General features: G+C 40.6%; 1 protein-coding gene across 7 annotated transcripts in view; it reads right to left on the bottom strand.

Annotated features, from left to right (window-relative positions):
- The window catches only part of OTUD7A (OTU deubiquitinase 7A), a 106,839-nt gene that overhangs the window by 11,201 nt on the left and 79,411 nt on the right, over positions 1 to 16,227 (bottom strand). For 6 of the 7 annotated variants that reach the window (XM_015639085.1, XM_015639087.1, XM_033516943.1 and 3 more), the window contains 7 exons: positions 15,381 to 15,482; positions 13,836 to 13,963; positions 12,996 to 13,108; positions 7,471 to 7,598; positions 5,772 to 5,921; positions 1,913 to 2,027; positions 1,586 to 1,670 (listed from right to left, as the gene is read on the bottom strand). In XM_015639085.1, the coding sequence (XP_015494571.1) occupies positions 1,586 to 1,670; positions 1,913 to 2,027; positions 5,772 to 5,921; positions 7,471 to 7,598; positions 12,996 to 13,108; positions 13,836 to 13,963; positions 15,381 to 15,482 (821 nt within the window). Of the gene's footprint in view, positions 1 to 1,585; positions 1,671 to 1,912; positions 2,028 to 2,274; positions 2,342 to 5,771; positions 5,922 to 7,470; positions 7,599 to 12,995; positions 13,109 to 13,835; positions 13,964 to 15,380; positions 15,483 to 16,227 lie in introns of all 7 variants that reach the window. The other variant, XM_033516944.1, reaches the window with a different exon arrangement.

Genomic DNA, 16,227 nt, shown 5'->3' with positions numbered 1-16,227 from the left:
TGGCTCATTTCAGGCACATTTGTAGAATAGAGGCCATCACTCAGAGGCTCTGGGGAAGTCAGTGCCTGAGTCATGGGGGAAGCGAGTCCCCTCCTGCCCCAGTGAGCCAGGACAGGGTGCAGACTCTCCCTCAGCCCATGGGAAAGGAGCTGGGGAGGATGCAATGGAAGGGGAATGAGCTGCTGCTGAAAACTCTGAGGGGGATACAGCACACAAACCTGTGTGCAGCAGCAGCATTTCAAAATTGATTATGTTCAAAACCCAGCTTTATTTAAATTGACCTTTTTATTTATTTAGGTCTCTAGTGCATGAAAGTCAAAGGTACCACGCACCAGAGCTAAACATCTCATTTGAAATATTAGACATTAAACTCAAGCAAGTAGGCTGAGGAATTCAATGATGTGTAGTCATGTTTATTGGAAAGGCAATGCAGATAAAACTGGTCACAAGTCTGAGGTCCACTTTATATTTTAGGTAACATGATGAAACACATTCCTTGAAAACACAATAACATGGATCCTAGGGTACTTTAAAACAGGACTCTGTTCATGTACTCCTGCAGAACAGCCTTGCTTTCAGGTACCTTGAAGCTAAAATCTGCTAGAGAGAAATCTGAAACACTCAACTGACTGCAAGGACATGGGGAGGGGTAAGCTCTGTACATTTATATACTTTTGATATAGAAATACTGCCTGTCTCTGTCCTTGGGTACTTACGTGTCCTCTTTCCCAGGAAGCGCTGAGCACCCCAACACCCAGCTGGGAGCAGAGGTGTTATTCCCACTGAGCAGAGGGGAAACTGCCACAGTGACCTGACTGTGCTCATGCAGCAAATGCGAGCAGGGAGAGGTAACCCACATTCCACAAAGGCTCACCACTTACAACTGCAGGACCATTTTGATTCTCCTTTTTCTGATGTGGTAGCTACTGCTGTAGAAACTGTAGGAAAACGGAGTTTTCCCCTCTTGCAGATTGTTAAAATACCTTCTCCTTTTGTGCTCTGTTTCTCTGTTCAAACCCAATCTGTGTAGGCTGTCTAAATCACCTCCATCCTCTCCTAGCAACCTTTTGCCTCCGGCCCAACCCCTCCACATCTATTCAATGCAATTTGCAGAGAAATTTGTAGCTGACTCAGTGCCAGCTGGACATGGTTCTAAAACAGCTCTCTGGAAGAGGCAGGCTCCAGTTCGGTGCCAGTCTGTGGCCTTTCATCAGCCACTCTAAACTGGGAGCTGTCCACAGGTGCCAATGCACCCTCAGAAAGAAATTGGTGACCTAACAGTGGCATCAGGAGAGCAAGACAAAGTTCTGAGAAAACAATGATGAGAAAAGGTTTCTTTAAATTACACAAACAACTGAATTATATAAGAGAAAAATGAATAGGCTAGAAGGCACATTTCAGCAAAAAATATACAAGCAACAGTGTTATTAAAAAAAATAATCAGAAGAAACTGTAAGCCTGACTGGCACCAGTGAACCATGAGTGACTGTCCCTGATGCCACGACACTAAGGTGTTTGCAGGCAGCTTATCCTACTGGTCTTTGTATCTCCCACGCGGTGGGACCAAGCAGGAAGTTTACCTTACCCGTGTCTCAGATGGGATGCGGATCCAGGTTACATTCATGTAGCTGTGCAGAAGATTAAGCTTTGCCTCAAGAGACAGAATCAAACTAAAAGATTAAAAAAAAAAAAAAGGGAACAATCAGTCAAAAAGCCTGAAAGAAAAAGCAATAGTTCATAACAGGGAGAGATGTAACAGCAGCTTGATTGTGATTGTCAACTAAAGACCCCCCCCCCATGTCTTCTGCCATGTAAGCAGAGCTCATGAACTAAGTCCTTGCTGTTAGCAGTTCTCCCAGCTACAGCTCAAGACATTTTACTGCTTAACACCAAAGTTACAGAAAGGTCTTACTTGGCCAGTCTGGTGTTATCATTGTCATCTTTTCCCCACTCCCAGTCTTTCCCAGGATCGACCGCAAAGTGCAAAGGCAGTAACTTGTGTTCAGAGTCAGTCAGTGGGATCACCGCTGAAGCAGAGAAGAAACAAGGATTGGGGTGGGGGGAACAAAAATGACAAAAAGAAGAAAAGACTCAGCTGTGAAAAGCAGAACCCCTGCTTCAAGAAGGACAGAATTTATGCTGCAGAATGTGCCTCATCCAGAGCAGCAGAAATGATTTATACTGGGCTTCATTTGTCTGTTTTCATGTTTGTGCAATGAAAGAGAAGAGGGAGAGGTTAACACACTGATTGCTCCTGGAGTGAACGATAGTCACCTGTGGAGGAGGGGAGACCTCTGGAGAGAACCACACGGCCTGTGCTGCACTGTGCAATCAACATTTCCTGGAGACAAAGCCATTAGAAGAGCAGAAAGCAATAAAATGTTGCAATATTCCTGCCTATCTCGCAGAATCGGAGAGTCACATGTTTGTAAATTATTTTGTCTTTTTAGTTTAGTACCTTTATACTGTCAAAGAAATAAAAATATATTTATATCAACATTAAGAAACTAAGCAAACGGCAGTTACAATGATTTGGATTCAAACAGAATTAACATAATTGCAGAGCAGAGATCAACATATATATGGGCTAAGAGGTCAGTTTGAGGCCTCTGAGTGAGTGCAGTGCAAAGGCCATTATTGTTCTTACAACTCAGCACTGCTGCCCAGCAGTTTTGCTCTTCTGCTCTTTCCCCTCTTTGCTCAGGCTCTGCCCTAATGACTCTGCCTCTTAATGATTGCTTTATACTCATCATGCAGGGACCACAGTCAGATATCACTGAGCGTCTATCATTCATCACCAGTAAGAGACTAAGAAATGAAGCGATGACAGTTTTAATTAAAGCCGCTGATTCGCTTCCATTTGATTAGGAAAGCAAGTAAAAGCTGTTGAGGGCCTGGGTAGGATCCTCAGCATGGTGCAGGTCACTGCTGCTCCTCTGAGAGCTGATCAAGGCCTTTACCTTTCTGCACTAGAACCCTTCAGGACTTGCCGTGGGTATTCGTTCTAGACCATCCAAGACCAAAGAAATCTAGAGAAGCCATCCAAACACCGTAGCGCTCATTTATTGAAAGCTGACAGCACTAGGGGTTCCATGGTGTTTGTAACCCTTTCTGCGGTCCAGCAGACGCGCTGTCAGAGCGGAGGTGCAGCGCTTCGGTCCCACACTGTTCCCTGGCCCCGGCAGCCGCTCCCGGGGCCGCCCAGAAAGGCCCAAAGCGGCCCAAATCCCGCGGGGGCCGCCCCCTGCCGGCCGCGCCGGGAAGCGCCGCGCTCCGCCCCGCAAACGGACACAACACTGCCCGGCACGGATGGAGCTCCCCGGGGAAACTCCGGCCGCACGGGCGGGGAGCTCACATCTGCAGTTCAGAATACACTGCAAAACAGCGTCCTGAGGCACTGGAACATCACAAATGTACAGCAGATGCGACAGACCAATACATTTCTAACACTCCCCGGTGTAATATGAGGCCTTACCCTAATGCATGCAATGACGTCGGGATAGAAACTTCAAAAAGTAAATGCGACTTTCTTCTATATGGGCTGCTTGAAACTAGCTGGTTTCCACATAGTTAAAGAAATACTTTTTTATAAACAAATTTTAAAAGAATTCTTTTTAAAGCTTGCTATTTCTACAGATACTGAAAATACCTATTAAAAATGCTTAGCGATACTCCGTTTTATTAAAATACAAAGTTAAGTACAAAACAAAGCTTAGAGCTGATTGTCCATAGCATGTCACTGTTGTCTTAACTCCTGTACACATTCTGAGTGTCAGAAATGTGTTCAGTGAGTTGAGTGCTGACTGTATCCCCATTCTAAGATATCGTCTGAGACCGATGTGAAGCATTGCTGTTTTCATGGAATACAAGTCTGCTGAAGTAAGGGACTTTAAAAATTCTATCTTCAGTGCAAGAGATTGCCTCTCTCAGGGAACTTTATTTGATAGCTGGGATTTAATCTAAGAGTTACACAAGTTCCTGACAGAAAAGTATTTTTATGTCACAACTGCAAGCAGGGTCCATACCATTAATTTCTAAAGCAAACCCCACAGACTGCAGCACCTCCCTGACACCCAGCAGGGTCTGCAGCTTTGCTTGTTGTTGGTCCCACTTGGCTGTGGGTCTCCAGCTGGAACTGCACTACTCCAAGCAGTCTACCAGCCCTAATTCCAGCAGATGGGGTAAGTGACAAGCTGGTTGGTCCATGGCAGTTTGAGACACACAGTGAGGACTCTGTTGCCATTCCCTAGCTGGATGTGCTGCCTTCTGTGTTGTGAAGGAAGTCACAGAACTTCCCAGCTCTCATCCTCACTCCTCAAGTCCCACTATTCATCTAAAAAGAACACCACTTGAACTCTTTCTGAACATGCCTCTACAATAAAATAATGACACAGAGACTGACATGGTGCTGTTCAAGAGCACTGCCACACCTCTCACAGCGGTACTCAGACTGAGCACGGCAGTGTGGAAAACACCAATGCCAAGGAAGCAATCTCAGGGACAGTTGAGACCTAGTCTGTGTTTTCCATAAACAAAGACAGAAAACATCTGTATCAGTAGACCCTGCATTAATATAAAAGTATTTACCCATTTTTAATCAAACAGTGGACTTCAAAACAAGAGGGCCCCTGACACCCATCAGAATGCCAGGGGCTGTGTGCTGTGTGTAAAAAGTGTCAAAATGTGTTCTAAATCCTCTCCAGACAAGGGGATATTAGCATATTTTCTCTTTATGTCTATTTATAGTAGTGTTTCAAATGATACAAGACTCTATACCAAAGCAGAACCTGAGGCATTCACATCAGTGTTTATTTGACCACAGATATTTCTCAAATACATACTGTCTCCTCCACTAGAGAGCTCAGCAGCTGCTAAAACAAGTGTGTATGTACCTGCAATAGCTCACCTTCAGCTGCTGCTTCTGACACTTGGTTAGAGCATCAATACTACAAGTTATGAATGGCCTGGTTCTCCAGGATGATGCTTCTAAGAAAGTGCTGCTCTAAGCTGCATTCTGATAGCCCAAAATCTGCCCATGTGCTGAGGTCCCTGTGCTATTGCTGCTGACACTGTGGCTCTCCCTTGCCATGTGCCAAAGCTGCTCTGCTGACAAGATGCAAATCCCAGGCACTGCTGTGGTCGCTGCTGGACTGCTGCAGTCTCCAACAGCAACCAGCTTGGCAGCTGCAGCATTCCCTTCATCACAGAATAAATGCCAAATGCTCTCTGCTGCTCTACACAACTGAAGCCTGTGAATTCAAGGCCCTGAAGTAAGAGAGGTACAATCAGGTCACACAAAACAAACACCACTTTGATTCACCGACCCTTGTAATTAACCTGGATGAACTTACACACGAAAGTCAGTATTTAAAGTTTCTTACGCTGTGCTGGATATGTGGTAGGTTTCTCTCCCAGCACCTTTCCTGTGGGAATACAGGAAGATCCTACAGAAAGGCAGTTGCTAACCTCGGGAAGGATATTTAACATTATTGTAACATTATTGCTCTTTTAAGACCTAGGGTACTGAAGGCAGATAGATGTGTCTGAAGTAAATGAAGTTCCCGTCACTCTGCTGATATTATTCCAGTTGTCACAAAGGAAGAAATGGACTGTGCCATTGTCTTGTGATTAGACCACTCAGATTCCTGAACATGCAGCAATAAAATTTACTCAGTATTGTTTCCTTTCTGATAGATAAATACACCTACAGGTAAAATACTTTGTACACTGTATTCAATATATATGCCAGTGTTGCTGTGCTTAAAGCATACCTTGTTCTCTCTGTTGGTCTTTTTGTTCCATGGAGACAAGAGCAGAGAAATGGGCCTGATCATAGGCCAGCACAAGAGGTGAGCAATGGCATCTGTTTGGCAGAACTTCAAGTGGCAAATAAATTCCTCCAAACGGTATTGGTGCAAATGCTGGAGAGAAAAAGGAGATTTTTGCAACTATATGAAAGAACAGACGAGAGTTGTATAAGCAATTGTGCTGCAATGTCTTCAGAGCTTCAGGACAGCAGCTTAAAGTGGGGTAATCAATGCAGAAAAGAGTCTCAACAACAAGTAGAATTGCATTATAAAAATATCAGGAAATGTAAGAAGAACCATGAGGAAAACCTTCTGCTCTTACATAATTTTCCTTGCTCTAATTGTTTCTTAGTAAAGATATTATGGTCTTATAACAAAATCTTGATGATTCTCATGCATGTAAGCAGAGTTGTACCTTCCTGTAATTCTTCTAGGCAGAATTATTTTCTAACAATCACCAGTAAATACACTGTCAGGTCTTTTGGTAACATGCTCTGCTTGTGCCTTCCATTAACAGATTTCTATAAGAAACATTACAAACACATTTATAGTCCACCCATCTCATCACACACATTGTATATATCTGAATGCATGTGCACATGTATGTATGACAAAGTTAAGGAAAGACTCAAAAAAATCCTACAAGTAGAATTTGAATGGGATGCTCCACCTCAAAGGGTAAAATTTTCCTTTGGAAGATTCTACACTTGCTTATATACATAATTTTGGGAAACAGCAAGTTAGTGCAGGAAAATTCTATCAATGTTTTTGCTGACAACCAATTATTTTTCCTTTTGCTATAAAAATATGAGACTATTGCTGAAATATTTGCAAGATCAGTTCCCCTCATGAACCCCTCATTCTGGCTGTGACCAATGACTGCACTGTCTTTCAGGTATGTTTTTCAATAACCTACAGAATAATCTACAACCATTACTTGTAGTTCATCATTTGCAATGGAAACTGAAATTATGCTGTATTTTCCTGGGGAAGTAAATTTCTGTAAACTCCATCATCACCTGCTTAACATCCTCCTTTAATCAGACAAACATCCCCCTTTAATTAATACCCTATCATGAATTAGAATTCTGTTTGTTCATGGTAAGAAGTGACATGAATTTAATGCTCTAAGTTCTGCTCAGAGAGTGTCCAGCTAGCTCCACATACAGATCTAACATTTGTGTGCTCATATGTGCAAACTGAATAAAACATTGTGGAAACTTTTGAGTGAGAAGCTGCAAAGGAGTCATTAAAAACAATAATCCAAGATACATACATTTAAAATTCAATTTTTCAAAGTCAGATTAGATTGATTTCTTCAGAGTTTTAAGGGGCACCTAAATAACATGGCAAAATTAGAGCTTTATTCATTTAGACCAGTCAGAAATGTATTCTGTAATTTGGTGGTTATCAGTGGAATCATTAATAACGAATATCTAGGATAAAGAGGTTTTCGGCAAGGCTTATATAATTATCTTGTACTCTTTTATCTAATAGAAATGGACTGAGCATCGTTCTGTGTTTTCCTTTTTCTTTTTTCTTTCAGGAAAAGACAGCAGTTCTGCCATAAACACTGATATGTTACAGCTGGGTCTTTTGCTGGTGTCAGTTTCCAGCTGATTGGATTTAGAGAGGTGCAAGGATCTCTAGTAAAAGCTCTTACCTTCTCCCCCTGAGTCTCGTAACATCGTGTCTGCTACTACAACAATTGGTCTTCTCAAGATATGGGCTAAGACAAAAACATGGAATTCTTCCAAGCTCTCATACACTGGATCTTCTGCATTGTCCACTCTAGAAGACACAGGATGAAGACTTTATGAACCGGCTTGAACCAACCATGAATGAAACTTTGGTGGATCAACACACCCCAGCAGCTGTTTCTTCTTCACTGTCCCTTATATCCCCACTCTTCTAAACTCATATTTCAATCACAGAAGACAGTAAAAAGAAATGGAAAGGGAAATGTACTTTTGTAAGTAAAATAATAGCAGCATTTTTTTAAAAAAAAACAACTTGTCCAACTAGTATCACTATGCTTTAGATCAGCCCATCAATCTTCCAGGAGATGGAAATACCCAATACCTTTAGAAGCCAACCTAGAAAGCCAGTTTTCTACCAAACAGGTCATTCTTTTATCTGGACTGCAAGAACAAACCTGTTAAAGTCCCCCCTCTAGCTGACCACTTCCAAGCCCTTCTATGACTGCATAAACGATTCAATGAATTTTTGCTTTCAGCTATTCCCTTTCTGTTTTCCCAATTTAATGTCATTGATGTCAGCACCACATTTCAAAGCTTTGCCCCTGCCTGGAAAACAAAAACCAACTAGATGGAGGAAGACTGAAAAAAAGTAGGGTTGTGGGAAGCAGACAAAAGTAAAGATGATAATTCACTGCTGAATGCCACTTAAGAATATAATACACCCAAATAAAGGTGGGCAAGGTGACACAAACACACTTTTAAATGGAGACAAGCACATGTCTTCTTCCTGCCAGCTGTGCAGGGAACCTCCAGAACTGACTGTGGTTAATTTCCTGTGTATGTGAAGAACAGTAACAGAGCAGAAGTGTCTGGACACTGCTCCAGAGTGTGTGGGACAAACACAGCAACTTCTCAGAGGTCTGACAGCATCCAGCCTATCCCTGGAATTTCACTTGAAAATCTTTCATCCCAGCCAAGCAGCACAAGAGGGTGGAAAGGATCACCAGCAGGTTGGTGCAGGACATTCACTGGTCAAGCAGTGGAATACCTCTCCTTCCTTGGATCCCTCCTTCTGCTACCCAGGAAATTTAATCAGGAAATTTTTCTTCATGTTCAAACCAAATTGCTCATTTTTCAATTTCTTCCCCTATTCCCTACTGAATTCTTCTCCACAGCTGACTGTGACAGTTTTTCAGCATTTGCAGTCCTTTCTGTCACCTCAGAGTTATCTCTCAGCCAAAAGCAACTCAGGGGAATCATCTTATTGGCAAGACAATACACCAGAAAGATTTCCAGCTATTTTCTCACATTAGTATTTCCAGCCTATCAGTCCTAATTTTTTCCTTCAAATCCTCTAATTATTCCTCATCTCCTAGTTAATGAGGTTTCTAGAAGTGAAAAGCATATTCCAGATACAGCTGTATCAGAGGGACCTCTATCCCTTTGATCAGCTGTTGCCATGCCTGACTGCACAAAGTCCAAAATTCCACTGAGCTTTTCTCCTCTTCAATACCACATCCCCACATTGCTTGATTCACTATCTCTGATCATATCTACCCATTTCAAACCCTTCTCTGCTATTACACATTCCACTGTTCACTGCCACAGGATCAGTGGCTCAGGTCATAGTGGAGCTCTAGTGAACCCCTTATTCAACCCCTGCTCCATCAGGGCCATCCAAAGCCCTGGACTGTGTCCAGACAGCCTTTGGGTACCTCCAAGGAGAAAGAGTTCACAGCCTCTCTGGGAAGCCTTTTCAATGCTCAATTTTCTACCATCACTGCCAGTAATTCATTTGGCATGTTTTATATTATTTCAGTGCCACTTGCTGAAGATTCAGTATGAATTTTCCTAAAGATTAATGAGAATGAAAAATCATCATTAACAAGTATCCATAGCAACCTGCCACATCCTTTGATCCACTGATCATTCCACTTTTTTTTAGGGATCTTTTATGCATGCTGGCTACATGACCATGAAAATTGTGGACAAAATAATTTTGTCGATAGCACATGGAATCAAAAAAAAATTTAAGAAACTGAATTAATTCCTCTGTTCATGTAAAGCTAACTTTAAATAATGAAATCCACTTATATAAGAGCATGTATATTTGCATTGCAGAATTTTGCTCAACCAGAGCATTCGGATGAAATAAATTATCTTGATTCTAAGAGCAAATTACTAATAAAAACCAAAACAAATTAAAATAAAAATCTCAGCCTGACCTACAGGACCACTGGTACCTCCAGTCCAAACACAGCAGACACCTTTTCATCAGTCCAAAGAGACTCCCTCTCTTATGGAAAATCCAATTTGTACTGCAGCCAGGAATGAAAGAACAACTTCTTTCAAAAAGCTGGAAGGGAAAAGTCACCTACCCTGCTGTTCCACCTGGCTGGCTGCTGCTCTCTCGGCTGTAAACTGAGCAAGATCTGTTCTCATGCCCTTGGATTTCCTTCTAACAGCTCCCTATGGTAACCTTGCTTTCCTTCCCCACACACAGCTCCAGATTTTCAGTCCAACAGACTCTAACAGCCATTCTGAGTTTAGGGCCTGTTTTGGGATTCACAGAGAACAAGAAACCAATGACAGGGATAAAGTTCAACCTGGTGATTTGACAGAAGCAGGTGATCAGAATGAAGTCTCAGTTCAGAGCTCAGTTTGCCTCCATTCCGTTTCTGACACCTTTCTTTTCCTGCTTAACAATCCCCAAATGAAAACTGGCACAAACCACAGCTGCAGCTGTAGGTGTAGGAACCTCTCCTTTGATTTCCTTACAGCGTTTGTCAGCAATGGGCTTCAATTCAAACACAGAAAATTGCACAGTAGTGGAACATTCTGTCATTCTTCAAGGAAAAAAGGTATATTGAATTGACTAAAGGAAACAGAATGTGAATGCTTTGGGTTCCATATCTGAATCACCACAGCAATTTGGTTGTGCTTGGCTTCAGTACTTTATGTGAACTGAAAATAAGCCAGATAAAAAGAGGTATTAGCCTTTAGAAACTACAGCTAATAATCAATAAATATGTTATAATGAACTATTTCTATTTGCACCCTATAATTGCTGCGTACACTGAACAGTTTGAAAGAAATAGCACTACTGTAACAGACACTAGATCCAATAGAAATAATTTTGGGGCAATGTCTTGTTAAACTAAATTCTGTACAAGGTGAGGGTCTTGCATGGCTGCAGGAGTTGTGCCTGGAGTGCTGTTTGTTGAAGCACCCTGAATACCAAACCAAGTCCAAAACCTCAGAAGACACTTGCATTTGGGAGGTACTTCCTGCTTAAATCTTCTTGGTTTCTGCTAACAACACACAGGAAGATTACAGCAGTATTCCCTCCCTTCTTCCCCATTTTGAGTCCCTTGAATTTATTAATAAGAAAACTTCAACAGCACAGACACAGCTAGGAGGTGATAATAAGTATAAATACCATCAACTTCCAGATGTCTGTATGAGCTCAAACCATGACAGCACCTGGGTTTTCAACAGTGAATAACAACAGTGATATTCACACTCAGATGAGAAGAGGCTCTGACAATTGCACAGTGAAGGAAGGGGTTGGAACTTTCTTTTGAGTAGGATGGCAATATTTAGGTTCTTAACAAAAAACAGGGTACCAGACATTTTCCTTTTTTCAGTGCAGTTCCTTCAATCCATTTACAAGCAAAAGCCCCTGCTTTTGCTTGTAAATGGAGATAAATGAAGCAATTTTGTTAATCTAGAATTAATTTTTTACATTTACAGGAAGATGTGCAAATGTTTCAAAACAAGAATTTGTTTCATAAATTTGCTCTGCTTTACATGCTGGAAACATGAGCTTAATAAACAGGTTTTTCTGTGTTTCCTTTTTCTCTTTTTCTAGCTTCCCAGTCTCAGAAATGAGTGCCCTCAAAGGAGAAATCTTTCAAAGTTTAGCAACAATTGTTGATCCCCTTTGCATAGAGATAACTCTGAAAAATAACTAAAAGAAAGTTGCAGGTGTGAATGAGGCAGCACAATTTCAGCCTTAGGTTTGTCACTGAACTCTTTTGAAGCAGATACAACTTCTGATGCTTCAGCTAATTCTGACACCAAAGGAAAACATTTCATCTACAGTTCAAAGACTGATGTGCAAGCCTGCTTAATATAGCATCTATCTAGAGGACATAATATACCCTATCTCAAAAATACTATTTTGATATTTCTTTTCCTTGTCAAGGGCCCTACTTTGAACATGGGCTCATTAAACAGAAAAAATAATTCATTCTGTCACATTCATTCTGTCTTTGGAATGAATGTAAAGAGAAGTATTCATTCACATCTTGAATAGGATAAGTTTCTTGCCTGATTCATCTTCCATTATTTCAAAGGAAAAATTAACTGTTGGCTATTTGTATTTACTTTATTTTGACTGGAAAAAAAAGCTAAATGCAAAGCATGATGAAAAGGTTATTTATGTACTAGTACTGCTCCCTATGTAGGTACCTGGTGAAGGCTGACTGCCTGGCAAAGATAACATTTGAGGGCATCTCTGACTAGAAGGCACTGAAAACATGTGGTACATAGAACATACAGAATGAAGTGGAACAAGTCAGAAAATTTGAGCTGACTGACCAGATTTAATAGAAATATGAACTGAACTGAATTATAAAACTGAAACATATCAAGAGAAAAATATCTACAAATACAGGAAACAAACTAGAAATTAAAATGAGAAAATTTTTTTTTTTTTTTTTTTTTTTTACTTCAGAACAGAAGAAAATGAGACAGGCTGTGGCTGACAATTTTTTAAACAAAGTCCTCTGGAATTCCTAGAATTACCTATCCTTAAAATCACAAGGTTAAAGGGAAAATAAAATATTCTTTCAGAGCCCAAAGAATACTTTCTATGAACTTTGTTACTCTTAATGTACTGTATGCCTTATTTTGTCAGTTTACTTATCACCACACTTGATTTTCTTCAGGGGAAACAGCAGGTAGAGAAAATAAAGCACTGAGCAAACAATAAATATTTTTAGTGATAAACACAAATGCTAATGCTTCTGCATTCTGAAGGCTGGTCAATAATCCTCTCCTTTGGGGATAACTGCACTGAAAGCGAGGGTTTTATCACAGTGGGTATTTAAAGCAGATTCTATATGTGGGTCAGGGGTATTTAAATGTTGTAGGTACGGTTTCATCCCTAACCTTTTCATAAATATATTCCTGAAAAAAAGCTAAGTGATACTGCCAATATGCTTGTTCCATAAGCAAAGCAATTAGAATTTATTAAACCAAGACTCCTTTGGATACAAAACAACCTCAAGTTAGTGTGGTAACTGTACAAGAAAACATCACCAAAATGCTAAATATTATAATAGGAAATTTAGATAATTCTGCCAAAAGAGTAAGCAGTTGGGAAGGCAGTCTGGTGGTGCTATGAACACCTTCACTCAGTTGTGCTATGTTGTTTTCCTGCTGAGAATAAAGCCCCAGAGATTGTGCCACACTCTGAACTTACCCCCCACCAGTGCCCCCGTTCTTGCTGAAATGCGTGCGCGGCTCGCTCGACGCCAGCTTGAGCAGCTCGTTCCACTCGCGCTCCCACTCCTCTTCTGTGTATACCAAACCTGACTATGGGGCAGAGGGAAATGCTGTCACAGTCTGCTGACACACAGCATAAGCACAGCTCTGTGGCACTGTTTACAACTAGTATTTCTCTCATACCTCAGTTCAGTATCTTGGATCATTAGTAGTTCAACATTTCTATTCAGGTGAAAGAATATTAACTTATTAAAAATATCTAAAATACCAACTCTAGAGTTAGCACACTCACTTGTTTGCCTTCAGGATTAGTCCTGAAATTGAGTTTTCTAGCTACTGCTTAGGCACAGACATCTTCAGGAAATAGTAACATGCTGAAGGTACAGCTTTTAATCAAAAGTCAAACCAAATTTACAAATCATTTCAGTTAGAACACTTCCACTCCATATTTGGCCACAGCTCTAAAAATCCTATTTCATGATTCTGGGAAATCTTTCCTAAATGGAGTTCTCTCTCTTCCGTGGATTTCATCCACTCATTTTAAAATGCTTTTGATAGCTAAATTACACATTTAATTTCTACAGGTTCAAAATGCATCTTAGACCTTTTAGGCACAAAACTCTGCATAGTTACAACCCACAAAGCTACACGCACATTTGCATTCTGGTATGAAAATTTCAAATATAAATATCTCCTTCCCCATACAAAATGGCAGCACAAGGAATTTGATAGCAATTAAAACTTTCACAGCAAACTTCAGAAGAATGCTTTTAACCCTAAATTATATTAACAAGGGCTGTCTTTGGGCCATACAGACCTCCTTATTCTGCTGAGTCTGTTGCCATCTCCATCTTCTTTTCAGTGCTTCCCTTTCAGCTCCACTTCTCATCATAGTATAGAGGGCTTTCCGTAACACAAGGTCCCGGTCGTGAAATCCCCACATCCCTAAGGCAGCACAAGATGACATCCAGTTTTAAAGAAGCTACAGTGAAATAGAAATAGCTAATACATAATTGAAGATTCTCCCTAGCAAATTATTCACTCACTATTTTTAAGGTTTCCAAAAGAAAGAGTTGCTGCAGATAAGCTAATGAACAGCAAGAGGGAGTTCTAACACATTTTAAACTTTGATTAAGGAACGACCAAGGATTTGAGCTGCTTCAGTGTTTGCTTGCATGCAACTCCAACTTTGCTCCAAGCCATGGAATAGTCAGTGCACAGGTTGGTTTTAGCTGCAGCTGCCAGCAGGCACAAGGGTGTTAATGAGCACTGCAGGCACCTCGCACAATTATGGACAGTGCTGGCCCCCAAAGGCTCCAGCTCTTCCACAGCAGGAAATTTCCTTTGGCTTCAACACCCAAATGAAGAGACAAGCATTCAAGATTATAGAAAGAATAAAAATACAATCAGCCACAGGCTTTCAAGTTCATTTTAAGATAATGAAACTTCTTTATATGATTTAGAATAGTAAAGAAAGCAGAGCTGTCCCCAGTCCTGTGCCTACAGACAGCTGTGTTTCAGTCACCACATTGTCAGCTGCTGGATTCAGGTCAAAATTCTCAAAGCATTTGCAGTAATTAACATACAAAATGAAGCAGACAAAAATAAAAGGATCCTTGGAAACAGCAAAACCTCTTTTCTTACTACTTCTTTCAATGGGAGGAGTCTCTTCAAAATATTAAAAATCCCAGTGTTTTTAAAAAGACATTCTTTGGAGTACTTTTGGTGGAAGATTTTGACAATCACAAAAAATCTAACTTTCCTCATAATAGGTTAGGATGTAGAAAGCACATCAAAGACCTTCAGCTTCACAGATTTCTGCTGATTTGCAGAAAGGCTTAAAAAATCTTGTATAAACAATTAATTTATCAATTGGAAATTATATTAATTCACCCTAAGTGCTGTTTCGCATATGCTTAAACTCTACAAGGAACTAACAGAGATAATAGCTTGACATTGTATTCCTGAAACAATTTGCTCAACTGTTAGAAGAAAATCAAGAGAATGAATGAAATTCCTTGCACATAATGAGAACAATGCTGCAGAAGCACCTGGAATTTGCCTGTTCCAGACCTGTTAGGCCAGCAACAGGGTAAATACAAGGAAAATACAGATCACTGGTATTTGTGATACATGGGTTTGGATACTGTTCTGGTTATACTTTTATATCCTGAGAAATCTTTTCCTTTCCTGCTTTAGGCATGCTTGAGGTAAATACTACAGTAAAATGTGATGGATATATTGCTCCAGAATCAGACTTTTAATGCAAATCTTTGCATCTCACACGTTTCTGATCTTTGGCTGGGGCTAGAGGAGAGCAGTGAATGTTTCTGGCAGGTTTCCTGCCCACACTGTCCCTTACCTAGAGAGGCAGCATGCAGGAGGCAGTTTCCATCACCCGTTGTCGCCAGGGGCAGCAAGCGCTTGCAGCTTGTGCACACCGTGGACCACCAGTTGAGGCGTCCTGGAAAGGAAACACCTGTTACAGGGGGAGAGGAACCTGGAACAGGAGCAGTGCTCTGTGCAGGTAAACACACAGCAGGAGGGGCAACCATGAACATCCTCTTTACCAAATGAGCTTAAAAATAAAGTCAAAACTGAAAAGATAAGAAATTAGGCAGATAAACTATTCTCTACATGGATCTAGAAAAGAGCACCTTTAATTAATTTGCATCTTCCAGTCTTATATGCTGCATCCAGGGATGGATTTCCAAGGAGTTTATTGCCTTAATACCATTATGAACCTTGCTATCAGCTCCTAAACATAATTGACATTGGCCTCCCACACACACATGACAGATTACATTAAGGTAATAAAGGAATTTTTCTTTTGTCAAAAGACAAAAGTAATATGTATGGTAATCAAGATATGTTACTATAAAGGTAAGTTTATTAAGTAAATTATTTCAGTCAGATGGATTGTTTCAACAGCTGATTCTCCTCTCATTTCCCATAGTGTAAATCATTATTAGATCTACTAAAACCAACAGCTACACTACCAGAGAATTAAAATGACACCAAAGCATAGCCTGAGGCGTAGTATAGAATGTGACCTTTCTCTTTTGGGAATACTTAGAGAATCACTTATCTACCATTGCTATGACAGAAGCATGTTTTACAGATTATAAACCAGAGATGGGTACTGGAAAAGCCTGGAAAAGGACAGATATTCAATGAAGCAGTAAGTCAAGAAGACTCTCATTGCCCAA

This window comes from Parus major, chromosome 10, assembly GCF_001522545.3.
Source record: "Parus major isolate Abel chromosome 10, Parus_major1.1, whole genome shotgun sequence".
Classification (NCBI taxonomy): Eukaryota; Metazoa; Chordata; class Aves; order Passeriformes; family Paridae; genus Parus; species Parus major.
The sequence above is the reverse complement of the archived record's forward strand: the minus strand, read 5'-3'. Positions and strand labels throughout refer to the sequence as shown.